Source organism: Passer montanus, unplaced genomic scaffold, assembly GCF_014805655.1.
Source record: "Passer montanus isolate IOZ18808 unplaced genomic scaffold, ASM1480565v1 scaffold1, whole genome shotgun sequence".
Lineage (NCBI taxonomy): Eukaryota > Metazoa > Chordata > Aves > Passeriformes > Passeridae > Passer > Passer montanus.
In genome coordinates, this window is record NW_024356504.1 from 2,987,526 (window position 1) to 3,014,786 (window position 27,261).

Consider the following 27,261-nt stretch of genomic DNA (forward strand, 5'->3'; position numbering starts at 1 on the left):
CGTTGGAGGGCGGCGCGCGCATGGCCAAGTTCGTGGTGGCGGGTGAGGCGCGAGCCGGGAGCCGGGCCGGGCGGCAGCGGCACCGCCACCTTGTACCGGGAGCCGGGAGCCGGGCCGGGCGGCAGCGGCACCGCCACCTTGTACCGGGAGCCGGGAGCCGGGGGGGTGCAGCTCGCCGTGCTCGCAGCAGTCGCCCCAGTCTGCGGGCTCAGCCCCGTGCCCGTCTTTGCGGCTCTCCGGGAGCCTCGGCGGTCCCGGGTCAGCGTTCCCCCTCACCCCGGCAGTGAGGCGTCGGCATCTCTGCTGCTGCCCCACAGGAGTGGCCTCCTCGGCCCCTTGGGCGCTGGCTCGGGGGTCTTTTTCACCTGCAGAATTACTTTTCCTTAGCTGGCTCACGTTAAACAATGTTTGGTCTTTTAAGCCCTTGTCAGTGAATGACAAAATCTTGCCATTGTGCTGCTGTTGCTATGTTCACAGGTAAGGCAAACTGCCCTTACTATGCCAAAGCTGAACTCCTGGCTGACTATCTCCAGACTAACTTGCCCAGCTTCAGGGTTCACAAGATTACTCAGCACCCTGACAAGTGGGAGGTAAGAGATTGTAAATCAAGTCGCTGGTAGGTGCTCCAGTGTTCTACAAACCAAGAAATGTGCTTATCTGCAGTATGTTTCTTCTTCTGTTAGTGGTTTGCTGTGTAGATAGAGATGCTGCAGAAGCAGCTCTGGCTGTGAGAGCCAGCCGGAGGAAAGGTTACAATGTTTTGAGCAACTGACATCTCTGAGTTTTACCACAGAAGATGAGCACAAAGTGTGGACCAGCCTCAAGCTGTATTACGTCAATAAAAAGTTTTTGCTTCTTTGCTTGGTTTTCTGGGGTATTTTTTAAAGTATAAATGACTGTTCAGCCTGTAAATCTTTTGCTCACTGTGATTACATATACCTTCAGAGTTCTTACTTGTCAAGAGCCTTTGTGGCATTCAAGGGCTTTGAATTGCAGTGGAAGTATGAAGTTAAATATCACATATTTGTTTACAGTATGGATGTGCCTTATGCTGTAGACATGCTGCCTATAAGGCTCTGAAAAAAACTGCAGTCTTACTCCATGAGATAGACAGTTCTGTGGTATTTATTACCTTGTGTATTTTGCTTTACACATCCACCAAGTAACTTGAACAGTTAAGTGAAAAGCAATTAACCTCTTCACCTTACTTACCTTCTGTGGCTGAGTGAGAATCCTCAGATTACTCGCTGCTCCACAACATTGCTGTCTTCTGTACCACTAAGACAACTAAGTGAAATCAAGACTTTGAGGTGAGCTATCCCAGTGTATCACCATTCCTTTTGTTATTCCTGCATTTTGTACCCACTGGTAATTAAATTCTGAAGCACCTTGTAATTATATATTGAGAGGAAATAGTAAGAATGCTTGTAGTTGTAATGTTTAAATGTTATCAAATATAATGTATTAAAACATCTGGTGGGGATGTCATCAGCAGTGGCTTCATGACATTTGTGAAACAAATGGATGGCAACACAGCCAGTCTCCTATCATTTGGAGAGAACTGCTGGACCGTGGAGGGAAGGGTCAGCTTCTGGGAGGACTTAATGATTTTCTGGAATATGCTCAGGTAATAAGCTGCCTTTAATACTGTTAAGCCCATGTTTTACAACATTGTTGTTCTTTTTTTCTCCTTCAAACGTAAAATAAAGCCATTGTTAATGTTACCTTGGTGGGTTTGGACTGCCATTTGCTTAGAGATCATCCTTTTTGTTCTTAGCAATATTACGGCATCACTTCCATGATGCTGAGTGAGGAAATGTTAGACATTGCTGAGGAGAACCTGCAGGCATATCTTGAAATTGTAAAAGAGGATGAAGAGATTAAAAGTCTTATCAATCCTATGCAGATCTGGATTACCAGGTGAGAGTGAAGAGAGTATCTGTGAACTTTTACTCTGTTCAGAAGAATGCACTCTTTCCTATCACATATAAGAGGTGTAACCATCTGAAGTTAATCACAAATCCCTATAATTTCATGATTTGACTTGGTTCTGCACCCTCACTATTAGTATTTAACTTAGTAATTAGTATATAACTTAGAAATAATTTATGGTTTTGTTACATTTTACACCAGTTCAAATGGAGGGTATGAACAGGCATCATTTAGACTTCAGATCAGTTTAGGGAAAGCGAGTATTTACAAAATAAGCTAAAAATTTTATAGTGCAACTACCTTGCATTAGATGTTGTTGGAAATATTAGAGTAGGTAAAGAGTAGATCTTTATGTATAGAAATTCCTGTGTTTCTAGTAGTCCTAATAGAGCACCTTAAAAAATTGTGGTTCTATAAAGACATAAATTTTAAGTGGTGGCATTGACTGAAATACGCAGGATGGAGGAGCCTTCAAATGAAAGGCTTTGGAAATGAAAGGAGGACCCAACTCTTTTAATTCTTAACCTGTTAAAATGACAAAAAGAGCAGTAAAGGATACAAGCTAATGGTACTTTTAATGTAATCAAGTACAAAATAAATACCTTTTTGTTTAGAGTAATACTTCCAAACAAGCAGTGGTTCATTGTTAACTGTACCTTTTTCTACATCCTTTCTTACCAGTGCATCAGTTCCAATCTGTTATCATCTGATCCCACTGTTGGCAAATGGAGAAGTGTTTGGGATGACCACAGAAATCAGTATCCATTTGCTTGACAATGAGCAGTTTAAAGAAATTCTTCGCAGTATTGTAATGGAAGCTGAAGACATGGCATTCCCACTTCTCCGCAGTATTTCAGAGCACACAAAAATAGATGAGGCTTTTATTGATGCTGATATTATCATTGTTCTTGATGATGTCCTCCTAAACCTTGAAATCCAATCCATTGAGAGCTACATCAGAGAAGTGAGTGAGATCTGCCAAGTGTATGCTCCCTTGATTGAGAAGAATGCCAAGAGTGAAGTCAAAGTCATTTCATCAGGAAAAACCTTTGTAAACCTTAAGGCAACAATGTTAAGGACATATGGCCCATCCATTAGGCCTGAAAATATCATTGCCATTTCAACATCCTGGGAAAGTGCAGCTAAAGCCATGCTGGCCAGGAAGCTGAATATGAATGCAGCAGGTGAATGTTTCTGTAGCCTTTGGGGATTTCAGCACACCTTCGAGAGTGTATATTTAATTCCAGAACACAGTTGATGTGCATGCAGAAATGCACAGCGGTGCACGCTCTGAATTTCTTGGCTGTACAGAATGCCAGAGTCTTTGCTTGCTCTGAGATGCAGCCCTGCCACTCTGGTGTGTATTTCATACTGGAGATATTCTAAGGAAGACAATTGTTTTGCAGATTGGGAAGTAGGACTTCAAGACTGCATTTGCACTCTGTAGTGCATTGTTGTTTTGCAGCTGTGAATAAACATGACAACATACTGCTGTGCAGATAATGAGAGTAAAGTAGAACTGTGTTGTAGTCTTATTTTGAGGTTAATTAACTTCCATTTTGAGGTCAATTGTTATAGCTTCATTATATTTGTACAGTTCTGCACTGCATAGCAAAGGGGTGTTCTGACAATCTGCTCAGCATCAGGATTCTGTAAGTGTTGCATAGCTAGAACTGGTCATTGATGACAAGTCTAGATATTTTGGAGCCTAATAAAATAGAAAAGCAAGTTGATAAACTGAATAGTCTATCAGCAGGTTATTTGAGAAAATCCTTTTGCACCAAAGCAGGTAGGTTTTTTAAATTTTTTTTTTACTGTTTATATATTTGTTTTTAGAGGATTTTAAAAGGAACATAGCTGTATGTTTGCAATATGATTTGTTACTATTTTAAGAGTTGAATATTTACTAGATTTTGTCTATTATTTACAGTAACATGATATAAATTAAAGCTTCTTTTTCAGCTTGTGATGAGGTCTCACATGTTAGGGAGAACTTGGTTGCATTTTTCAGATCAAATAATTTCTGCTAGCAAGGCAGGGCACAGATTTAAATAATTAATTTTGAAAAGGATTTATGAAGCCCATTTTTCTAAAAGTATTTGTCTTTTCACTTTCCTTTGTTACAGGAGTTAGAGATGTGATTGTTTGGGGCAATATTACTGGGTCTAACTACATTGATTTGTCACATGCAAAACTTTATGGATATGACTGTGCTATTCGGGGCCCTCCTAATTTTCAACGTCCTTTGTTGAATATGATTTATGATAGGTACAGTACAGATTTATTTCTTTCAAGTAGAATTAAATAACTTTATAAAAGTTAATAAAATAGTTTATATATTTATAGATTACAAAATTAAAAATAATTTTAATCCATGGTTATCTGGATTATCTAATAAAGCATTGATAAATGTTTTTGTTTTCAAGAATTTTTCTTTACTGATTGGCACTGTACATAAAGGAAAACACAAACCGAGTTACTCCATTTGCAAAAGAAGTTGGGTAGATCCTAGTGCTGTGTGTTGCACTCTCCTGCCAACTCTGTTTATAAGTATATTTTCCCTACATTTTAAATGGGTTTCTCTTATATCATGAGCAGTTTATAAGAAGTGATGGAAGTCCAGGTAGTGATTTAGATGTCTAGTTTGCATGAAGGAACTTTGAAATAGTATTAAACAGATTTCTGAACCTGAATTACATGGAATAGGCCTGAGCATACTAATGTTGTCAGTTTCCCAAAACAGAGAATTTGGTAATATATGTGAAAAGGAGCAGCTAGATAGCTTCCTGTGGAAAGAACAGTAGCAGAGAAAGGGTGGGTGCAGTGAGAGGGCAGCAGATGTTAGATACAGCCAGGCCTGCCTACCTGGAGCTCCCAGTCTGGTCTAGACTTAGCATTTACTGGAGAGCAGACATTTCTATGTTCTAGGCTTGTACTGAACCCCGCACAGGCAGTCTGGTTCATGGCTGGGTTCTTACTGAAAACAGTAATATATAAATTATTTATAAAATATGAAATTGCACATAATTTATAAATTACAATAATAATAGAGGTTATGACTTGAGTAAATGGTCTTTCATAGGACTTGCTACTTTTTAAGCTACATTTTTTAGACCTTTTTTTTCTGTCTGTAAAAATGCCTTGCTTTCAACACTGATGTTTGAGTAAGTTTTGACTATTTTCTTTCCTCAGGTTTAGTTTTCTTTTTCTCTAGGAAACTACTCTTCCTGCAGTCATCTTAGTTTTTCATGCCTTTTTTCTGCATGTTTTGTTGGTAGCGAATGGCTGCATTCAGAAGTGCTGTGTGCACAGAGCACGCTGAGCTCCCGGGTGTCCCATTGCACAGGGATGTTACCTGCCCATGCAATAGCCACGGTACTGCGGTACTGGTACCATGCCTCTCCTTCTGAGGAGATCATTTCTGTGGGAATACTCAGTGAAGGTAAAGCTAGTTTTGCTTCACATGTTCTCTTGTAGCTTTGCCCTGCATATAATAGCTTTCCCCATCTATAATGTTATTTTTAAATCAATATTTTTCATTTAATAAAATGTGGTAAAACAAATCATGTGAGGCTAAGAGTTTGTTTCATCATAAGGACTTCCAAATCTAACAGAGCTTGTGATAATGCTCACTTTTTACAGGCATCTCTTAGGTTAATGTTGTCTTTTTGCAGATGATCTCTTAGTCTTTTAGTTTAAATGCTTTTCTGATGTACGTGTTTTGTACAATAACTCTTTATAGTTCTTAGAGCCTAGGCTATGAAAGTGGGTTCTTCTTGTGTAGTCATGTAAACCAATAGGTGGAATATTTCACAGCAACCATTTAACCCTTATGAAATCAATCATTTTCCCCCTATTTTTAAGATGTACAATCAATACACACACAACTGTGGTATTACAACACAGGAAAGACACCTGTTGGAGATGGTCCTGAGGAGAGCCACACAAAATGATCACAGGGATGAATGCCTTTCTTATGAAAACAGGCAGAGAGAGTTGAGGTTGTTCATCCTGGAGAAGAAAAGGCACTGGAGAGACCTTGTAGCACTTTCCAGTGCTTAAAAGTTCTTATAAGGAAGATGGGGACAAATGTTTTAGCAGGACCCATTGCAATAGGACAAGGGGCAGTGGATTAAAAGTGAAGGAAGGTCAATTTATATCAGATTCAATTAAGTTTTTTACAATGTATATGGTAAGACACTGGAACAGGCTGCCCAGAGGGGTGGGAGACACCTCAGTCCTGGAAACATTCAAGGTCAAGTTGGAAGTGGATCAGATGGATTTGAAGATGTCCCTGCCCATGGCAGGAGGGTTGAACTGGAGACCTTTAAAGGTCCCTTGCAGCCCAAACCCATCTGATGCTATGATTCATGCACATCTAACTAAAGTACAAAGTTACAGTAAAAGAGACATTCTTTTTTGAACTGTACATTGAAAAAGGCAGTGTCCATTTATAATGAGATCTTACAGTTGTAGACTTTTGCAAGTCTGTAGGACTTAATGTTGACATTGGTGAGGATGTAATCAGAAATAACATGTTTTGTCCTTTTTTCCCCCTCTTCTTTAGGTCAGTTTTGCATTCCTGAAGGAATTATCTTCTCTATGCCAGTGAGGCTCCAGAATGGTAATTGGGAAGTCATGACAGAATTAGAAATTAATGAAACGACCCGAAAAGCTCTAGGACGCTTATCCCACGAGCTGGTTCAGGTGAGGGTTACTTGAGTCTCTCAGTGTATGCCCGTTCTGCCACCTATGGGCACGTTGTGATACAACTTTGAGCACAGACCTTTCAGTGTTAGATGTACAAACTGCACACATGCACTTATGCATGGTAAAGACTGGGTACTTATAAGTGTAAGGTAGTATTTGTGTATTGAAATGAACAGACAACTGTTCTGCCCAAAAGGAGATGATAAAACAAGTTCACCTATGTACATGTAGAATTTGCACTCCAAAGTTCTGCAGGCTTTGTGCAGAACAGAAATACTGCCTTTCATTCAATGTTTCTACATTCTATGTTGATTTTTCTTATTCAGAGTTTTTATATGCTAGAAGACATATTTTTTGCATTTTTATGGCTGTAACTTTGCATGAATGAAGGCCAGACCTTACTAGAATTAGGGATTTTTCAGAAAATACAAGATCATTGAGCACTATTTTCATCATAAACTTCTTGTCACTAGTGAGACAAAAAAATTTATTTGTACTATAGAAATATTTTAAAAGACAGGTCCCAAACTCTACATTACAGCTTTAATCAGGTTCTGTGATCTTCAGTCATAGTAGTAATGTGTAAGAATTATTTTGTTTTAACATATTTTAAGTTTGTGCTGGAAATTAGAGTAGATTAAAAGAATGGGTGGTATTAAAATACACTTTTTCTTCCATTTAGGAAAAGCTCGTTGCACTAAAGGAAATAAATGAAATGCATCCATATGAAGCAGAATAAAAACTCCACATCTTCTCCCAAGTGTTTCTTTGCTGCTTTTCCTATTATTTTGCTTTTCAAGTTCTCTGTCCTCATTCATCAAAATAAGAACAAATGAACTCTAAAGCATGTTTTAGTTTGAGGTTTTTTTTTCACTTTTTCTCTATTTTCAGGTTGTGAAATTCTTGCACTTTTCCAGTGTTCTCACAATTTCTTTCTAGTTTTCATTCCTACAGACCGTTTCCCTAATTTCTTTTCTTTCTCCCTTCCTTCAGATTCTTTCCAGTACTTTTATATTAGCCTGTTATTTACTATGAGCTGTTCTTCACCATTAAGGATGGGCTGAAGAATGGGGAAAATATTTTGAGTTGGATACCCAGACCTTCTACTGAGCACAAAGCCTTTTGTTATCCATACTTGTTTTTTTGGGAAAGGACTAAAGACACAGTAAGATATTCTTGATGAATGCAGAATTTAATTATTTGGCTAACCATGACCTTGTTTAACCCAGACAGGGAATTCCCAGTTAGATAAGAGCATCCTTCCCTGTCTGCTCTCTACCTGTATGGCACTGCTGCTCTGTAGAGCTGTCCCATTCCTCCTGTGTCAGCGTTAAATGCTAAGCAGAGGTCTTCCCACTGCTAGCAGCCATGTGCTCAGTTGTGGCCTTCTCTTGTGATGTCACTATCAGGTGTTCAAGTATTCCCAAAGTGCCCTGCTTTATCTCCTTGCATGTGGAAGTACTTTAGGAGGCTAGCAAAAATAGCTCATGTTTTGCTTTTTTTTTTAATCACAGAAATGGAAATCTTGCCTACTGGATCACTTTAGCTAGAGTTGTCTGGAGGAGAAAATGCTGGAAAGTCCCATATTAAATAAGGTTTCCATTGCCCAAAAGAGCAAACTAGAAAGAAAGTCTAAGCATTGCTGTAGCTTTTGCTGTATTTTCCTCATTTAAAATGAGCATAAGAAATCTCTAGGTGAAAAAGTATTTCAAAACCAGTGAATGTAACATTTTTAACCTGTAGGCCAAAGTAAAATTCCTACTGATTTTATTGAGTTTAAGATTTCATTTGCATCCAACCACTTACTTCTTCAGACCAAGAAACTATTGCAAAAACAGTTTAATGCCTTAAATGTTCATATGGAAATATTGAGCAGAACTCTCTGTCACAGAGTAGAAGTTTTGTAATTCCAAATATTTTTTTCAGAGGTACTGAAACACAGTACTTTTGTAATAAAGTATGATTTTAGGCAAAATTGATTTTTAAAAGAAAAATATGTTTATACATTTCCTTAGTGGCAAGTTCATCTTTGTTTCCGTGTTATCCTTATTTATTTAATGAGTTTCAAGAGAATACTCATGTGTTTTAAGTCAAACATAATTAAATTCTTGTTTAAACAGAATTGTTGCAGAACCACTTTTACTTGCATCTTTGGTGTCTTAAATTATGGAGATTGTGTTAATGAAATGTTCCTGTACTTGCTAATTTTTTATCACATATGTTTGAAACAAAAGAGAAAGCTTCCTGTTCTTTGAATCAGTTACATACAGTTGCAATAAATTCCTTATTTCTGTTCAAATGGAAGTTCAAGCTCTGAATAGGGGTAGACTTCCTATATGAGGAAACTAAGAGAAGTTACTGGCTGATTAGAACAGGAGTGGGAGGGATGTCATGCTGGTCTTACAAAGAGGAGCTCAGAAAGCTGGGGTATCACAAGGGATCTGGAGGAATCTGGGGTTCTATGCAAAGTGTATATGGGATAAGCAACATTTAGAGGAACTGAGATATTATTGTAAGTATCCTCATGGAAGAGTTCACATGGAAATTGTAGAGGTAGGTGTTGCAAAAAGTCTTGAAGAGAAGGGTTAGGAACCATTCATTTCATGGGAAGTAGTCTCCAGGGAATTAGTTTCCAGTATGCACAGAAGACTGGCTGAGTTTTCTGAGGAGCATCTAGAGGAAGATGTCTCAGGAGAAAATAGCAGGGAGGAATGCTACCAGTCATCTCTACAAACTACCTGTTTTTCTATAATTCCTTTTCCAAGATAGAAAAGTTAGATTTTCTAATGTGTATTTACATTTGGGCTTTTTCTATATGAATAGGCTTTAGCAATCTTACTCTTTGAATTCTTTTATTCTGCCAGTGGAGACAGTTCAAACAACCTGCAGTTCAAGCACCAGCACTGCACAGCTGTTAATGAGAGAGAAAATAACTCTTCCTGCAATATATAAGTAGACTTATCTGACTTCTGAGTCACTAGCTGAAAACCTCTCTTCTCAGAGACTGGGAGCAGAAAGAAAAAGCTGCTCGGGATGTCTTGTGTATCCTAAATTATTCTAACTGGATTTGTTTAGTGCTGTGCAGGGAAATTCAGGTCTTTCCTCATAGAAGCATAAGTGAATACAAAAGCTTTTTTCCCTAGCTTTTGTTTAGGAGAAAAAGAAAGAAAAAAAAAATAATAGGAAAGCTAAAATATGGTAACATATTCAAAATTGGTTACAGCTGTAAAACAGCAATTGACTTAGTCATCAGTAAGTTTGGGTTTTCTATCAGTAATGAGGAATTTCTGGGACACATTTTTTCACAACTCTCTAAGCCATGTTATGCAGGTTATTCACAGTATTGATGACTTCTTCTACCTGGGTGTTATGGTAACTGTTGAAAAATTTATGAAAAGGGCTTTAAGTTGTATGTGTCTTACAAATGTTATATATAGACTCCTCATAAACCCTAATATTTGGGTGTACTGAAGATCTTTGTGGTTGGTCTGAACAATTCTAGTTCTAGGACATTACCACTAGGGCTTACTATTTTTCTTCTTTGTATAGCTGCCCCAACTCTTTGTTACAGCTCACTGTGCTTTCTGCATTAGTGTCAGCTTCTACCTCATTTGCAGTCTCTATAGCAACAGTTTCTCAGCAACTGGGAGATGCCTAGTAAAGGCCTCTCAATTTAGAAATATTGCACTCCAACCATAAAAAAAAAAAGCTGTGAAACAAAGATCAAAGAAGTTTTATCTTTAATAATTCAGGATATTTATTACTAATTAATTAGTGTTCTCTGTTTTGACTGCTTAGACAATTACCTGATACTTTGATCTGGGCCTTTGCTAGGCATTTGTTGTGAGCAGCTTTAATTTAAAAGCAAAACCTTTAGAACTGTGTCTTGAAGTCAACTTTTAAGTGCTGTAAAACTACTGGACTTCTCTGGTGTTGCCATCTGACTTCTGGACCTTCAGTAAGTAATGAGAGGAAGGTAAGTGCAGCTACTGTATTTAAGAGGAGACAATAATTTTGGCCTTTGAATAAAACATAGAATGTCTTCATCCTTCACAGGAAACAAAAGTAATTGTAGGTTCTTTTATGCATATTTAAGATGTTGATCATATGTTGTCTGATTTCAAAAGAAAAGTCTCTGTGATCAAGTTGATTGATCTGCTGGGAGGTTTCTGCCTTACTTCGTGGGGCTTGTCTTTCTCTGTACTTTAATTTAATTATGTAGCATCTTTCAAAAAGCATTTTATTTGCTAAAGTACATATTCTGAGAACCTGTATGTCAAATAAACAAGCTATAAGTAATCAAATGTTACTTTTCTTTCATAATTCCACTAATAGTCAAGAAAAAGGCCATCCTTACTCTGCACATAAGAGTATTCATGTTAATGGGACCAGGACTGTTAACTGTAACAATGTATTTTCTGAACATTTGTACATACTTTTAATTTTTTTGTTTGTTTTCTTAAGTGTTTTTTCACTATTAAAGCACACAAATAACTGAAATATAACACACAGGCTGAAATAGTGTATCAATTGGCAAAGTTACTTCAAATTTCATGGGCAGCAGATACTGCTTCTGCTTTCACATTGTGTTCATGTGCTAACACTGAAATAGATTCTCTTTGTTTCACCCAGGCACTCCTACTGCAGTCAAGATCTGGACTGGACACGGAGTTTTGTGAATGTAGACTGTACATACATTAATAATGTCTTCTGTAACTTTTTGGAAGGAGGGTTCATAAATATGATGTTGTACAATAATGGCCAGAAATACGTGGTTGACTTTGAGACTATGAATACCCTAGTACAAGACTATAGGGTGGTTTTCCATATGGGTAATTTAGATGTTAAACATTGTTGTGTTGTACTGGACAGAGATCTGGTCATCTTACAGTAAGTATCAAGCACTCATAGATTATGCATGCTGTATAACTCAAGAAGTCAGTGGATCTGTCCTTATTTGAGTGAGCCAATTGCAATGAATTCTAATGCCAGTGAGTTTAACCTGGATATTTTTACATTTATCCCATCCACTTTCTTTATTTAATGTGCCTCTGGTACAGAGAAAATAAAGGAGGCAAGCTGTGTATTTCTAAGTCTACCTTCTAGATTGCTACATGTAGCTTTTACCAAACACTTGTGTTCAATTCATTGCTCTGTGTCTTCTGATTTCACTGATTTCCATACATGAACTTTTCTGTCAAGTTATGCAGAGGCTCCTACTACTGCAGCTATTTTAGGAACAGTTGTATCATATTTTTGTATATATTGCATATGAATACATATCTGTAGGCAAACTTATGTGCCTGTGTAAATGCTGGGCAGAGCTGTAGTTTTGCAGAACCCTTAGTAAGAAAGAAAATAGAATAGTGGAAAAGAAACATAGTGGTATTTTTTTTCAAACAATGACTACAGTAAAAACTGGCATTGTAGTCTTGAATGAAAAAGACTATTAAAGCAAATCTGTATCTCAGTATTTTAAGCATCTAAATTTAGGTTATGACTGAAATTTAGGGACTGAAACAAAAAGTTGCAACTTTCACCAATTAAAATGGTGAGGAGCATATTTATGGTAGACTCAATAATTTTAGATCATTGAATATTTATGCTTCATAAATGGCCAGTATTCTGTCATGTTTATGATCAATGATTCTAACTGAAAAAATGTAAGAAGTGAACATTTGTTTAAGTTCAGATTTAACACCAAATTTATTAAGTTTTAGATAATTTCCAACTATTTAATTTTTATTTATTTTAGCAAACTTGCCCTTTGTTCTGCACAATAAGCCATATAGATGGCCTTTGGAATCTTCTTAGATCTATTATACCTAGTGTTTTGCAACTGCAGTGTTAGCTGAAAGATAGTTACTACAGTTAATTCATATTTTTATTTCTGTGATTGGAAATATAATGTTGTTTAGAGCATTAGTGAAATAAATCCTGAGGGGAGACATTCAGTTTCCATTATTACAGTGACATAACTACTTTTGCTTTCACAGTTGTTAATGTAAGTAGGTTCATGGTTAAGCTTCCTTTTCCCCTTCCATATCAGCTCAATAAGAAATAATGTCAGCTCAGCCTAAAACTTTAGTTTTGCTTGAAAATTTTAGAAAATACTTTTGAGTAATTGCAATCAGTGAATCTTAGGAAGAGTCTGGTGCAGATATGCCCTCTGTGACCTGAAATTGTACACTATGGACCATATGGTAATCCTGAATGTAAATACTGGGCTCTTAATAGTGAAAGATCTCATTTCCTGTACTTAAAACTGTTTTGAGGATTGATTTTGCCCTGCTACCATTTTGCAGTTACTTGAATTACTCCTATTTTATGCTGAGCGCAGAACTTGCAATTTGCTGGCATTTCTCTGCACGTGGCACCAAAACTATTTTGTTTAATGTAATTCTGTTTAATTTAATTTCTGAAATGCATCCAGTGAATTGTTCAGATTAAAAGGTTTAATTTGAATGGTTCAATATGTCTCTGTCTAGAATATGTGGTTTTACACTTTGGTTTGTTGTGTTATAGAATGCCTAATGCCATCTGTTAATTTCAAATGGATCCAGATTTGCAGGGTAAGGATTTTTCATATTTTTCCCCAACTTTTCTCAAAAGGCATTTCTATGTCTTTTTGAACAGAAATTACTGAATTTTAATGAAATCATGCCACCTTGAAAATCTCTGTGCTGTAGCACATAAATCACAAATTACACGGCTGTGATGTCCTGCCTGTATTGTTGGATGTCCAGGCACCTTCCTTGCTGCTATCACATTGGCTTGTGGAATGGTCAGGCACACAGGGCCATGATCCCTAATTTATAATACATGCTAAGGTCTTTTTGCATATTTTGGAATAAGCATTCCAAAGATGGCTGTACACTCCCTTTTTGAGTGCAAAATCTCAGTGGACACCTTATCTGCCACAGAGCAAATACCTCAAAATGCAGAATAGCAGGTAACCAGCTGAAGATGTCAGGAATTAGCACATTTCTGTGTGTGTAGGAACTCCTTTGTCAGCTTCTCAACAAAGAGCATTTATGTTACTGGAGGTGAAATTTGACTCACAGCAGAATGATTGCATGCTGGTTTTCTGTCCAGAGGGGAAGTCCCTTTCCTGTGAAAAATGAAAGATTTTAATGTCCCTAAATAGCCTCTCATCAGTAATAATTCTAAAATGATTTGCTATTTTACTTATGTGTCCTCACAAGTTAATTCTGGAACTGCTTGACAGGCACAGAATGCCCTACTTTGAGGCTACATTTTGTTTCTAAGGGTGGACTAGAATTAAGTAGCAGATGGCTACTAAAACAGATTCCCTTCAATTTCAAAATCATCTTGTGCAGGGAAGGTGTTTGAGTTGAATTGTGTGTATATTTCTAGCATTTGTATTTGAGAATAAGCATTTGGAACTTAATCCATAGCCTAATGAAAACTATGGGAGTTGTTCTGTTCCTTTCAAAAGGGCTTTGGATCAGTTGTTGACGAAAGAGAACTGATGATGCGTGGAAGTCAAAACTCATTTTTCACATTGTATGACATGCTACACTGCATCTCCAAATAATATCACAAAACATAGTATGACAAGAGTAGGACTAAACAGATGGTATAGCAGTTATTGGCATCTTTCTATAGCTTAGGCAGCATCTGGGAAGCAGAAGAACCCATAATTTGCTGACTATTAATATTAATCTGGTGTATTTCTTGGAAACCATTACACGCAGATTGGCACCTTTCCAGACTGAACAGGTGAAGTAATTTGTGAGCTATTTCTACTCATTTATATATATTTATTTCTTATCTTTAGCCTTAATCAACTGTGTGTATCTCTCTCTGAAGTACAGGGAGAAAAGAGTCTCTGAGGACAGAAGGATAACTGGTAAATCCCTTTCTAGCTTCTGACATTTAGTGAACAAGCCTTGGTTTTGGTCTTGAAGTTCTAAGTATGTATAAAGTATTGGGTATAGGTCATGGTCAGCCTCTCTTACTTTCCACTCAGAAAAACATCCTTTATTGATGTGAAAGACATAAGCTGAAATCATATAAGGGTATGGGATTTAGTCAAGCAGATTGAGTGTGTTTGCTAAACAGAGATGTCAAAAGTAATTTGCTCTGGTAAAGGGCTTGTCTTCTTCTACAAGAGACCCACATGTTGATCTTGACAGAAGATTTGTTTGGTGCTTGAAACAATATGCATCCAAAACAATAACCCTGCTGTGCAAACTGACAAACTGTTCCTTCAAGAAGAGAATATCTGATCAAAAAAGCTATTTGTGTGAAGAAATATTATTTCATTATGATCTTGGCTAAAAGTTTGTGCAGTGTATAACCCTCATAGGCCTTGTTCTGATATATGAATGAACTTGATTCCCAAAGAAATAGATGTGTTCTCTATGTTAAATTCTGATTTTACAAGAGATTGTGTCACTGTTTACAAGAAGACTGTTCATCCCACAAAGTTATTCCAAAAAAGAAAATGTTTTCTCTTTGTTTTCTTTTTTTTTCCCCAAAATTTTCCTTCAGAGTGTTGATCAACTCGAAACTCCAAATTTGGTTGTTTTGATTTTTAGTTCGTTTTGAATGAACCACTCTATTGTAATGTGTGTTTGTTTTCTTTCACGGAGGCCTTCAGTGATGTTGAAAGCTCCACATACAGAACAGCCCTAAAAATATGCTCAGTACAAAGTCTTTGCCAATGTTAGTAGTCAAAGAGAATCCTATGCTTTTACAGGGACAAGAATCTGTATAAAATTTGCTTTGCTGTCACCATGAGTTATTATGCTACTTTGCTTTCTCATTTTCCACCTTGGGGTTTCAGAATGGATTATGAACACTTAAGATCTATATAGTACTTCATATACAAATTGATTTTTTTTCCCTTTTGAATGTCAATGGAAATACATTAGTGAAATTCTAAAATGATGAGACAATCAAATTATTTTTACAATCTGCAGCAATGCTATTTAGACATCACTGACAATTATTAATCTATCTGTATATTATTTTGCTCATGAAAAGTCAAATTCGAATGTGTTTCTTAGGAGCTGATTTATTTGAAATAATAATTTCTTATTGAAAATGCATTGACTGGACTATAAGAATTAATGCGAGCAAAATAGAACATGATAGACCAGAAAATGCCTAGTTAGTATTCATTCGTTCTTGTCTTTGAAGTGAGGGAGAATTCAGTGCAAGCAGAGAGTTATGCAACAAAGTCCTGGTCACCTAGCTCACTTTGAAATTACTGGATGTAAATTCCATATTGAGCTAAATTTCATGGAAATCTTGAATTCTTTATTTGTGCTGAAAATGCACAATATTGCAAGTGAGGTCTTCAGGGTAACACAGAGAAGGTGACTAGTTTGTTGGCCTTGGACATATTTCTTTCATTTGGGGATGCTTTTCTATGAATACGTTTAGTCTGGTCTCAGTCCTGATATAGTTTATCTGCCTGATGCTCTGTGCCAAGTGGAAGTACCAAGGCACTGGTTTTCTTTTTATGTGGTGCACTGTTTTAGGCTTCATTTTACAGACCTGTCTTAGCTAGGCATTTCTGTAAAAAACAGTCATGCTTCCATTCATGAAAAGGCAGGGATCCTCATTCATTTCTTCCTTAATTTTCCCACAATGGATTTGATTGACATTTCTCTGATTCAGCACATCCTATCAAGTGAACAAAGCCAGAGGGAAGAGCAGATTTCTCTGAACTCTCAGCAAATCTCTAGAATGCTGATGAAGCTGTTCCAAAGGCAAGGTTAGAAAAACCAGGCCAGGTAGATCCAAGAGCTGATGAATTCTCATTGGGCCTACTGATTGCCATGTATGACAGGTGAGAAGCAGAAGGAATGTAGATCCATTGTGAATTACCATAGAGTCAAAGAATGTGTTTTTACTCAGGACCTTAAAGATCATATAGCTCCCACCTAAAGTATCGCTAGACTAAGTCTGTTTCTACCACTCTCACACCATTTCTGTGTGAAACTCTCCCATTTTGATTGGTTTTCCTTTGTATAAAAACTAGGAGTTGCTCAGCTGTAGGAATATAAGGCACAAAACTGCATCAGAAACATGGTGCTCAAATGTTCCCAAAACTGGAAATCCAGACTTTTGCTAGTCCATGCTGACTTTTTCTCCGAACAGCTTTACAGAGTAGCTCTTCTGACTTCCGAGATATTTTGATACACTCCTAAAAATGAATCCATATTTGGATTTTTCTTTTTCTTTTCTTTTTTTTTTCTTTGAAATTTTTTGGAAAAACAAAAATTTTCCATGCAGTTTGTATTTTAGTGTCTATATTGCAGCTTTACACAGTGTGGATTTATCTTAAGACTCTTGAAGACAATTTTATGTAATGATATTTTGAATCTTTGCAAAAGTAATACCTTAAATATAGATTTCCGGGGCTTCCTGATTTGTGGTTTCTGATTAATGTCTGCATTGTCTTCTCCAAAATAATTGTGTCTTTCATTAGGTGCCTATATCACAAAATTTTGTTCTAAATTAATCTACCTTATTTATTATCTAACAGTCAAAACTAAATATCCTGCATATATCCTTTTCATTAAATTGAGTTTCAGTGAAATTAAATGTAATCAGCCCAAGAGAAGCTCAGTGCAGATCTGGGGCCACAGTGGAGTGGGCTGATGATATATGCAGAAACTTAGATTGTATCCTGTATTCAGTATTGTATTTGGGAAGGCTTTCCACAATAAAAAGGGCAGAATTTTTTTAGGAAATACATTGTAAAGGTAAAATTACATTTTACTTGGAATGTGAAGTCTCTGAAGGAGCTGTTTTCTTTTTGTTTTATGATTGCATGGTATCTTGGAACAGTTAACTCTGCAGTTATGTTCAGTGACAAAGGGTTCTAGACATAAAATATCACTGGAATGTTACTTTGGTGACATTTATACATATTAAAGGATACTTGTTTTGAAGTTTTCTTCCTACATAGTAATATTCCATCCTTTAGATGTTTTAGTGTTTATATTCTCAGTGAATGAGAATAGTGTAACTTAATTAATTTTCCTAGATCTGGAACAGGGTATGTCAAAACTAGATCTGCTGCAGCTTCCCTAATTTCCCTTTCAGGAGATGCTTTATTGGCTAAATATAGAGGTGGGAAATGTATGATTTTATACACTATCTGATGTATAATTTTTTGTAGGATTTTATACACTATCTGAAATGTATGATTTTATACATTATCTGAAATACTGAACATTGAGAAAATTTTCCATTATATTTTTTTTTTAAATTTTAAAATAAAAGCTTGGCCATGGAAAAAGTAAATTATGTTGACTGCTTAGTTGTAGAGAAAGGCTGATGCAGAATAATGCTTTCCAGTCAATATCTGTAGCCATCTTTGCAATTGAGAGCCTCAAAAGAGGTTATAGACATTTAAGTAGAGCTTCTATTTGCCTAGCAGAAAAGAACAGAAACCCCATGGTTTTAAATTAGCAATTCACAATTTAAATAGAACACTTCTTGTATAAACATATTTAAATATTTTTCCTAGTTTTGTAAGAATGAGTTCATTGCTTTTTTTCCTTGCTTTCCTTCTCTTTCCCTCACTGTAGGGAGAGCTATGGTCACAGCAGTCACTGAGAGCCTCTAAGGTACATAATATAGTGAAACTTTCTGGAGGGGTTTATTTGTTAGACTGCAATTACCATAGCAGTTTGAAGATAGCTTGAAGACAGTTCAGGCTCTGCCAGGATTCCAGGGTTTTTTTCCTTGTTTTCAGCTTTCTTCCAGTTTTATGCTGTCCCTGATTTGAAGGACACCTTGATTACCTGTAGTGCCCTGAGAAGCCTTCTAACAGACTTAAATCAGGTGATGTCAGTGCAGTGCTGTTACTCAACAGATTTTGTAGGATTGTACTAACTTAGCAAAAGAAAACTCCTCATAGTTGATACCTTTTTTTATATTTGATTACTTTATGGGACTGAAGTTAACAATATGCTGTGGACACTGGGATCTGTCATGCAAAGTAGGTCAAAGAATCAAATTCTGTCCTTTTTTTCAAAATAACCACTTTCATTAATGAATGCCTCTGTGCATTCAGTTCATGTTGCCTGAGCTGTCCTGGAAACAGCTGGATACAACTGTTCCTAAAGCAACTAAGCAACTCCAAATTTCAGATGTCTGTACTCACTAGAATAGCTTGCAGTTGCAGAAGTTGTCTTAGCATACAACTATTTCCTGGTGCTGAAAATGGGATCTGAAAATGACCTCTGGGATTTAAACTCAGTGTCCTTCAGTAGTATGGTGTGGAAATATAGTATGTTTATCCATTACAGCAAGTGAGTTGGAAATAAATCATTCTGACACACCCTGAACTGTGAAACTGCATACTGATGGCATGAATATGAACGGGCTTTCTTCAGAATAGTGTGTAAAATGGCATTGCTACAGATACTTCACCATCTGTGTGCTGTCACCATTGCAGCAGAGCATGATGGGAACATCTGTTTTTTATTGAGGTGTTTCTGAGCCTTTCTTCTTGATGTAGATCCCAGCCATTTTGGGAGAAGGCTGCACTCTGTCTTGTGTGGAAATTGCAATTCATGACTGTTTCCATGGGGCGAGTGAAATTCTGATGTCCTGGGAAATTATTCTGAATGTTGCTGATTGATTAAACCTTCAAGTGTATCACCATATAACATCCCCAAGTATCTGCTTTTAAGAAGCAGGCCTGATCATCAGTCTCACAGTATGGGAGGATTTGTATCCATAGAAAAGATGCTCAGTAAGATACTACTGAGGACTCTCGCTTTTATTCCAAAACCTTTGGAACCCAGTAACATTTTACATGAATGGAAAATTTATACCAGCAAAATCCAATATCAGAGCTTTTATTAGAGATTGTAGGTGAACCACCAGGTTTTTTTTAAGTGAATGTATGAGCTTGAGACATGTATTTTTTCTAGGTTCTGAATGCAGCTATTGTTGAAGAAAAATTCCTGTCTTGGCTGAGATCAGAGCCTGCTGTTCTCCTGTGGCTCCCTACATGTTACAGATTATCAGCCACGGAAATGGTTTCTCACCAAGCTAGATGCAGAGTCTGCAAAGTTTTCCCCATTACAGGCATCAGGTGTGTCAGTGGTCTTTAGAATCCACACAATTAGTTCTCACCATCTGCATACCTTACAGGCTGTAACTGATGTACTAAGTAACAAGCTTTGGATGTAATCTAATTTAACCAGGAAAGAGGGATAGAGAGAACCACTGTAGTCTAATGTTCAAGCCTTCATCCTACTTCTCTTTAACTCACTAGCACAAACAGGAAAACTTGCCAAAGGTAAACTGGCAGTCCAAAGATAAAGTCAAACCTGTGTATCTCATTTCTTGGTTATTTTTCCTATAACAAATTTTATTAACTGGCTTGTTAAATTTTCCATCTTAACATTTTAGTCGTCTAAGTAATGTTATAAAATGGCATAGTGGTATAAAAAGAACACTATCCATTACCATCTGACCAGAATGCTCAGAAAAACATTTTACTCTTACTATATTCTCACTAATTGTAAGCTTGCAGATTTAGTTTATTGTTGTTTTTTTTTTGTTTGTTTGTTTATGTATCCTATGTCAATATTACAGTTCCATGGAAGCAGCAAATAGAGGTAAGCTGGTGTGTAAGAAGCATATGAAGTTGTAACTGCATTCTGAAAAATGGGAAATGGTGCTAAAACAACAGTTTCTTCCATGGACTGCATTTCAATGCAGCAAATAAATAAAATCAAAACCACTGGTGGGTTTGGAGAAAAGTCCTCAGTCATTTGGGCAAAATAACTTGAATTCAAAAAATGCTGAAGAAAGTAATTTATTCTAACAAAGATGTTTATTTGAATTTCAGAGCCCAGGGATCTGGGTTTCCAGTAATCAAGCTTACTTACACCAAGTTCTTACTCTGGGGAGGTAAAGAAATCCTTTTGTTTTCCCTCACAGGTATCGCTGTTTAAAGTGCCTCAATTTTGACCTTTGCCAAGCCTGCTTTTTCACTGGCCGTCTCTGCAAACCACATAAGAGATCACATCCTGTTGTGGAACACTGTGTGCAGGTAGAGTCCTATTGTACTGATTCATTTCCCCATTGAGGTTCTTCATGGAGGCAAGTAGACAGTAGATTCTTGAACAATAAGCATTTCAAAGTTATGTATTAGCCATAATGGCCATGACATATTAGCATTATTAGTCTGGGAGCAGGGACACGGGGAAGGGACAAAAGCAGGCTTCTAACTTTAGAATGAGTGTTCTGTTCTGAAGTAATTGAATAGATAGATCTATGAAATATCCCACTGCAAGTCTTCATCTTAAGGAGTTTTATGGCAAATTTTCTGTTAGCAGATAATCCTTACACCAGTGAAAAATCCCCTCAATGTTCCAATGTTTCTTCATCCCAATCCCAATGCAAACTCATCCAGAAATTCATTAATCCTACAGTTATACAAAGTCCTATATGACAGGTCTTTCTTTTTCTCTCTTTTCTGAATGGCTTCAGTTTTTCCAGTTGATTGTAAACCTTTCTGACTCATTTGCCTCTGTCAGTTGGGGATCACATACCTGAACTCTGTTACAGGGGCAACTTGTGCTATCATCACACTAGTGGCAAAATACAACACTGAGAATTTGTATTTGGAAGAGCAGCTTCTCCTTTAAAGCAGGAGATTCCAGATCTTGCACACAGCAGCAGATGGGCTTTTTGTGGATCTGTAGAACAGTATCCTTCTGTTCCAGTAAATTAGCTGAAAAGCACTTAGGAAAGTTTCCCCAGAAACCTGTACTTCTTGTTCTCCTTCCCAATCCTCTGCAGTTGATGTGAAAGATACCACAGCCAGAGACTGCACTAAAACTAAAGACTGTTAAGACTTACACCAAGTTCTTACTTGTGGGGAGGTAAAGAAATCCTCTTGTAGTCATCCTTTGTCTGGGGTAGCATTAAACTCTTGCCACTTCATTGCTGTCTTTCTGAAAACAAAACCCTATTGCTAACATTGTGAGAAAATATATCTGGATGCTCAAGATCTGCATTAAAAATAACAGTTCAGTCCTCCAAATATTCTTCCTCATACTCCATCTCTGAGAAAATAGGAAAATCAAAAGTTAACTAAACTCCTCATTAAGAGATTTCTAAGCAGAGACCTTTAAATTAGTGTGAATTGAGAGTGAATGGGAATGTGTGTTTGTAGAAGCACCAGAAAGAAGGACAAGAGATAAACGAAGACAGGAGATGTTGCAGCCTGGATCGTAGCCACATTGTTGCTGCAGAATTGCAATTCAATCACTGAACTTAAACTTCCTTTATGAAGCCCTACTCTAACACAAACTCTGTAAATATTACTTTATCGGCCAAATATTACAATACAGGCCAAAATCTATACCAAAATTTAAAAGATAAGCTACTCACCATGACAGATATCATTTTTGTATCTGTTGTGTGGGACATAAAATAATCAGCAGTAAGTTGCTATCCCCATACCTTCCACTCTTAGCAGATGCTGTTCTTGTCTGGGTAAGTTTTCACACTGTCTTTATCAGGGATTGAGCTGCTGAGTGGGGGTTTGAAATATCAGCAGTTTTTCCTTACCGTGCTGACACCTTGTGGTAATGTTACTACCACGCTAAGAAGCACTAGGAGGCATGTAGTGTGTTTTCTTTGTTTTCCTGTTCAGTCTGTCAGGGCTCACCCCATGTTCTGCAGCAGTCACCTAAGGCAGAATTGGTTGGTGTCCTCCAATAATACAGCTGCTGAGCTTAGTTGTTGTACATGAGCCTGACACTCCTGTGATAAATGGATGTGTATTTTACTGTATTCTGTGAGAGGAGGATGTGAGCCATGGAAGACTATATCTACAGATACTTTATACAGGTATAAAAGTATTTCTTCCTTAGATACTAGTCAGCAGAATTATTGTTGTGACTGTGAGCTTAATCATTGTAAGTACCAAAATCCTGTGTTTAGGCATTTCCAGGCTGCCTGACTTTGATCCAGTCAGTATTTTGCCTAAAGTATTGGAGCTGCTCTTGTCTATGGTCCTACAGCATTACCCACCTCAGTTCCCCTTCTAGGGCTCAGATAGCAGCCATGAGCCTCGTCAGATGATGAACAGATGGACCTTTGCTTTGGAAGCATGTCTATGTCTGTTTCTGGGCAGCACCTGTTTGAAAAGTCACTTTCTTCTTTATTATCCCTCGTTCCAATAGATGTCAGCAAAGGCGAACACAAAGCACTTTCTCCACACCATCAGGAACAACCTGTTTCAAGAGTGCTGCAGAAGAAAAGAGGCTCAGAGAAGGACAGCTCTGGAGTCAGTGGAGGAGAGGCACATCCCTGCTCACAAAAAGACTTTGTGAGTTTCGGTGTCAGATGAATTTATAATCTCTGAATGTCAGGCTGTAGGATATGGCTTGATTATGTCCTTTGAGTAAGGGATTTTGTTATGACAGATACCATGTCATGATTTTTCTATTAAAAAGGGAAAGAATAACTGAGAAGTTGCTGCACATTGTTCTGTAGCTTAACTATGGTTACCGTGCTGACAACTTAATGATCAGTTGTGTTTTGCTTCCCTCCTTCCTTATGTTGTATTTTTCAGGTGCTGACAACTTAATGATCAGTTGTCTTATATAACAGGCTTGTGTTTTGCTTCCCTCCTTCCTTATGTTGTATTTTTCACTCTGTTCTATTTCTTATACTCAGTCTAGGGCCAAGCATTGCAAATATTTACTACCTTTACAACTGCATGGGTTCTTAAGCACCTCCTCTGTGACAAATCCGTTGGAAATTAACTGTGAATACTTTCCACATGTGACCCACAGTGCATTCACTGGCAGGCATTCTACTCAAGTCCCACTAAATTGCAGACGTGTGGAATCACTCACAATAGCAAGTAGATGATCTCACCATTCCTCTTCTTTCAGATCAGTTGTTTTGTGTGCTTTGGTTAATATTTAAAGTCATTATTGTATTTCCAGTCATCACAGTGGTTAATAATGAGCATTGGAGGTTATGTTGAGATTTTTCCCAATACTTTCTCCTTCCTTACTATGAGATTTTGGTTGATACTTAGGTATAGAAACTGAAGGGAATGATTATAGGAGATTAGCACTAAAAACATACAAAGGGTGAGATTCCTTCCTATTTGTATAAAGATCTAGCAACTGTCTTGCATCTCATGTGTTCTCCCAATGAGGCTACAGTGAGGCTGAAATAGGGGGAAAATGGCCAGCCCTCTCTAAAATAATTAATTTCATCTTTATGTGAAGGAGGAGAAAAATCTATTTATAAATCTGGATTGTGCTACTCTGGTAAGTTTTCAGTTAGAAAACAATTTTTATGTACTATAAGAGCAATAGATGATAGTTACAGTGATCCTCACAGAGAATATTATTTCAGTGTTTGTTTTTTAGAACATGGTGAAATGCAAAACATCCTTTGTTGCTAATATTTCCTCTCCTGTGTTCAGCAAAAAACCAATATTTAATAATTTTGAATATAATTTAATCTTTTTGGAATCAATCGAGATTTCTCTTTAATTCTGTGGGGGTTTGCTTACCTACTGCTTGGGTAGCAATGAGACAAAGAAGAATTTGGGGTTGCAGTTACAGGTGTCACTGAGGGGTTGATAAATATCTAGGCTTTTCCTAGCATATGACGGACTGAACAGCAGCATATTTTGCTATCTTTTTGTGGTTGAATTTCCTAATATATTCAACTCTTGGCTAAAGGAAGCAAAAAAGAGAAGCAGCAAATTGCACTGAGACTAAATGGGTGGAAAGTAGAAACTGTTGCTGAGATTCTGTTGGAAGAGTGGAATTTGTTTTCAGAAATTTCATTCTTTCAACCAAAATATTCCAGCAGGCATAGCTAAACTTTACTTCTTGCTTAGTCAATAGCACATCTCTCTATTTATACTGTATTAGTTTTCTGCATTTGGATCTTCCTGGGTAGAAAAACTATGTGAGGCCTGATCCTTTCTCTACTCATTACTTCTCTGTTGGTATACAGTCCTCCTGTGGAATTCAGTGGTTCATCACTACCTGGTCCTGAAAATGTGTCTTTCCCAGTGGACAGTTGTGTCCCAGAGTCACCCAGGTTCATACCTGAAAACAGGACTGTAATGCAGAAGAGTGAAAATAACAAGACACCAGAGCAAGGCAAGACAATAGCTCAGGTGAGCAAAACATGAAGCAGTAATAGTGCTAAAGCTGTGAAGAAGACCTGGCAAGTTAATTATCTAATTGCCTTCTAATTTCAATGAAAATGTAATGGCCAGCTTCACCTTTCTGTTAATTCTTCACTTACAGTGAAAATTGTGGAATCTGAAAACTTAGTGAGATTTGAATTTGTTATCTTCCCAAGTTAAGTGACTAACTCGTTGACTTTCATGACCTTCAGAAGCACCTGTAAGAATGTTTGCTTTGGGGTTTTTTGAGATGTCATAGAGTAGCATGCTAAAGTCTGGATGAGTCTGGAGTCCTCTCACTATTCTGACAGTAAAAAAGGCCATCATGTCTTCCTACTGCAAGCAAATGTCAAAGAAGAATGCCTGAATTCTTATCAGACTCAGGCCATTTTTGTTACCATGGAAATAGCAAGAGGACAGGATGGGCCCTCTTAGGATAAACCCAGAGCAATGTCCACTCCAGCTAAAATAGCTAATGCACAAAAGGTCTCTATTAATCCATTCCCAGCTTTCCTCCAAAGAAACAATGTTAAAAGAGTGGGTAGGACAGTGTAGCTAAAAAAAGTACATAGCAGTTTTTTGTTTCTATATTTTTTGAGATGTTGGTAGCTCTGCACTTACTCAGAATACAGGGAACACTGGGTTGTGTTCAAACCAGTTTGTGTCATCCACTCATCTTGTTCTTCCCAGGAGCTAAGGGGTGCAGTAACACAGAACTAGCCTCTGTATATCAGGTCACTCCTTTGGCTGCTAATCCTGTGCTGCCCTTTGGAAGACCTGCCTTTTAGAACTCTGCTGCCCAGCTCAAGGTACAGTGCCAGCCAGCAGATATCTGCACGAGATCTTGTGGGCAGACATTGCTTAAACATAGAATTTTGATGGTTGGCATTTGTCCTTTCAGAAAACAGCATGACAGGACTTGCATCCCTGTGCTGGGATTCTGTCAGGTGCATTGCTCTATTTTTTATTTTCTCTCAGGGCTGAGAATTCCTTTTAAGCAGTTTTATACTTATTTCTAAGATCTTATAGTGCAGATTATTTCCACTTTGATTGAAAAGATGTGGACAGTAAGTCCAATGATTGCTTTCAATAGAATCTATGACTATGGAGGTCCTGGGTGATCCAACTCTTAGTCTCAATTTCCTGGCAGCTCTGATTCCTGCCAACTTATATCGTACCTCAAAAGTAAGTTAGCTGGAAAGTGTTTGTCTCCCTGACTTCTGGGCTACTGTTCTCTGCACGCTCCAGAGAATGTTACTTCCATTTAAAGACCAGGAGTTTCTCTTCTCTCTTCTACATACAATCTCTCTCAACATCTCCTTCTCTCAAAGCAGCTGTGGTACTTGAGAGAGATTGTTCCCAAATCAGAATATTCCATTTTGCAGAAATTGGGAATATGGATTTTGTTCTAATTTCAAACAAATTCTCATACATTTAAATTTGTCATAGAACAAAGAATTTGTCCTATAGAATAAAATTTCTAGCCATTAGAAATACTTTAATGCACTACTTGATTGTAATACATTAAAATAGAAAGGTTAACTAGTAAATCTGTAGATCCACCAGATCCAAAATTGCCATGCATTCCTATAATAAAAATTGCATATAAATGCTATTGCTGATAAAGTTATGAACAGATACTTCTTTTTGTTTTAGGCAATAGCCTGTTTTGAAGCAGATGTGTTAAAAATGCATGAATCCATTAAAAGCATTCACAGTGACAGCAGGTAGGTAAATGCAGTAGTAAACTCACTGAAGACTGGTGGGCATTGCTGCTCCAGCTGGAGGGCTAGAAAAGAGATGATTTTTCCATACTTTAGAGATTTTGGGATTTTTTAAAATTCTATCAAATGAGGATGAATAATAAAAACTCAGCAACAAAAATTTTATATGAAGATCATTGGAAAAACAATGACAAAGCAAAACATTTTTTGGTTTGCTTTCCTCAGCATTTCTACAATTGCTAGCTTACATTTCTAAAAGGAATTTTTAAACAAAAAGACATTCATCCACATAACAATGTCAGAATAGTATATTTTCTCAATTTTTTCTCTGAATAAGGCTTAATCAAAAGAAATTTCATAATTTGCATGAAGCTTTTAAATCAAAGCAGAATTTATTTCTAAAAAACATGCTATACATCACACAGAGATTAATGGAATGGATACAATAACTATTGTACTATAGTTATTAACTATAACAGTTAATCAGAGAAGTTCCTTCTGATAGTCAAATCTTTGACACTGTAAATTATTAATTCCTAAATTAAAAATCTCTTGGGGGGCTTGTTTGCTTGGGTGACATGGCAGGGGAGAAGTTGGTATGTGAGCTATGATGCTTACCTTTTACTTGCATTTTTGCCTTCCCCCCCTTCATTTTTGTAGCTGTATATAAATGTGCTCTATATAACCATGCCTATGACCACTGAAAATGATGGA

The 27,261-nt window shown here is 37.2% G+C and overlaps 2 protein-coding genes across 4 annotated transcripts in view; both read left to right on the forward strand.

Annotated features, from left to right (window-relative positions):
- Positions 1–13,289, forward strand: MDH1B (malate dehydrogenase 1B). 3 transcript variants are annotated; one of them, XM_039702822.1, is made up of 9 exons: positions 1–42; positions 478–590; positions 1,493–1,627; positions 1,778–1,920; positions 2,614–3,116; positions 4,059–4,200; positions 5,211–5,374; positions 6,500–6,639; positions 7,325–13,289. In XM_039702822.1, exons 1-9 carry the CDS (start codon positions 21–23, stop codon positions 7,379–7,381), a joined length of 1,419 nt encoding a protein of 472 aa, XP_039558756.1. In that variant the 5' UTR covers positions 1–20; the 3' UTR covers positions 7,382–13,289. The 3 variants fall into 3 exon arrangements, with proteins under 3 accessions (XP_039558756.1, XP_039558763.1, XP_039558747.1); XM_039702829.1 differs by lacking the exon at positions 1,778–1,920 and having other exon boundaries at positions 25–42; XM_039702813.1 differs by having other exon boundaries at positions 29–590.
- Positions 12,834–27,261, forward strand: part of DYTN (dystrotelin) — a 17,967-nt gene continuing 3,539 nt past the window's right edge. The window contains 12 exon segments of the mRNA XM_039698450.1: positions 12,834–12,845; positions 15,261–15,331; positions 16,263–16,384; positions 16,387–16,465; positions 17,669–17,754; positions 18,383–18,471; positions 19,151–19,222; positions 19,569–19,732; positions 20,587–20,698; positions 22,842–22,987; positions 24,646–24,811; positions 26,480–26,550. Of these exon segments, the coding sequence (XP_039554384.1) occupies positions 12,834–12,845; positions 15,261–15,331; positions 16,263–16,384; positions 16,387–16,465; positions 17,669–17,754; positions 18,383–18,471; positions 19,151–19,222; positions 19,569–19,732; positions 20,587–20,698; positions 22,842–22,987; positions 24,646–24,811; positions 26,480–26,550 (1,190 nt within the window).

Excerpts from the sequence above, each read along its gene's own strand:
- MDH1B (XM_039702813.1), top strand. The coding sequence starts at position 435 with ATGACAAAATCTTGCCATTGTGCTGCTGTTGCTATGTTCACAGGTAAG. Across the intron at positions 1,628-1,777 it reads ATTTTCTGGAATATGCTCAG|CAATATTACGGCATCACTTC; the intron begins GTAATAAGCTGC and ends TTTTGTTCTTAG. Across the intron at positions 4,201-5,210 it reads TTGAATATGATTTATGATAG|CGAATGGCTGCATTCAGAAG; the intron begins GTACAGTACAGA and ends TTTTGTTGGTAG.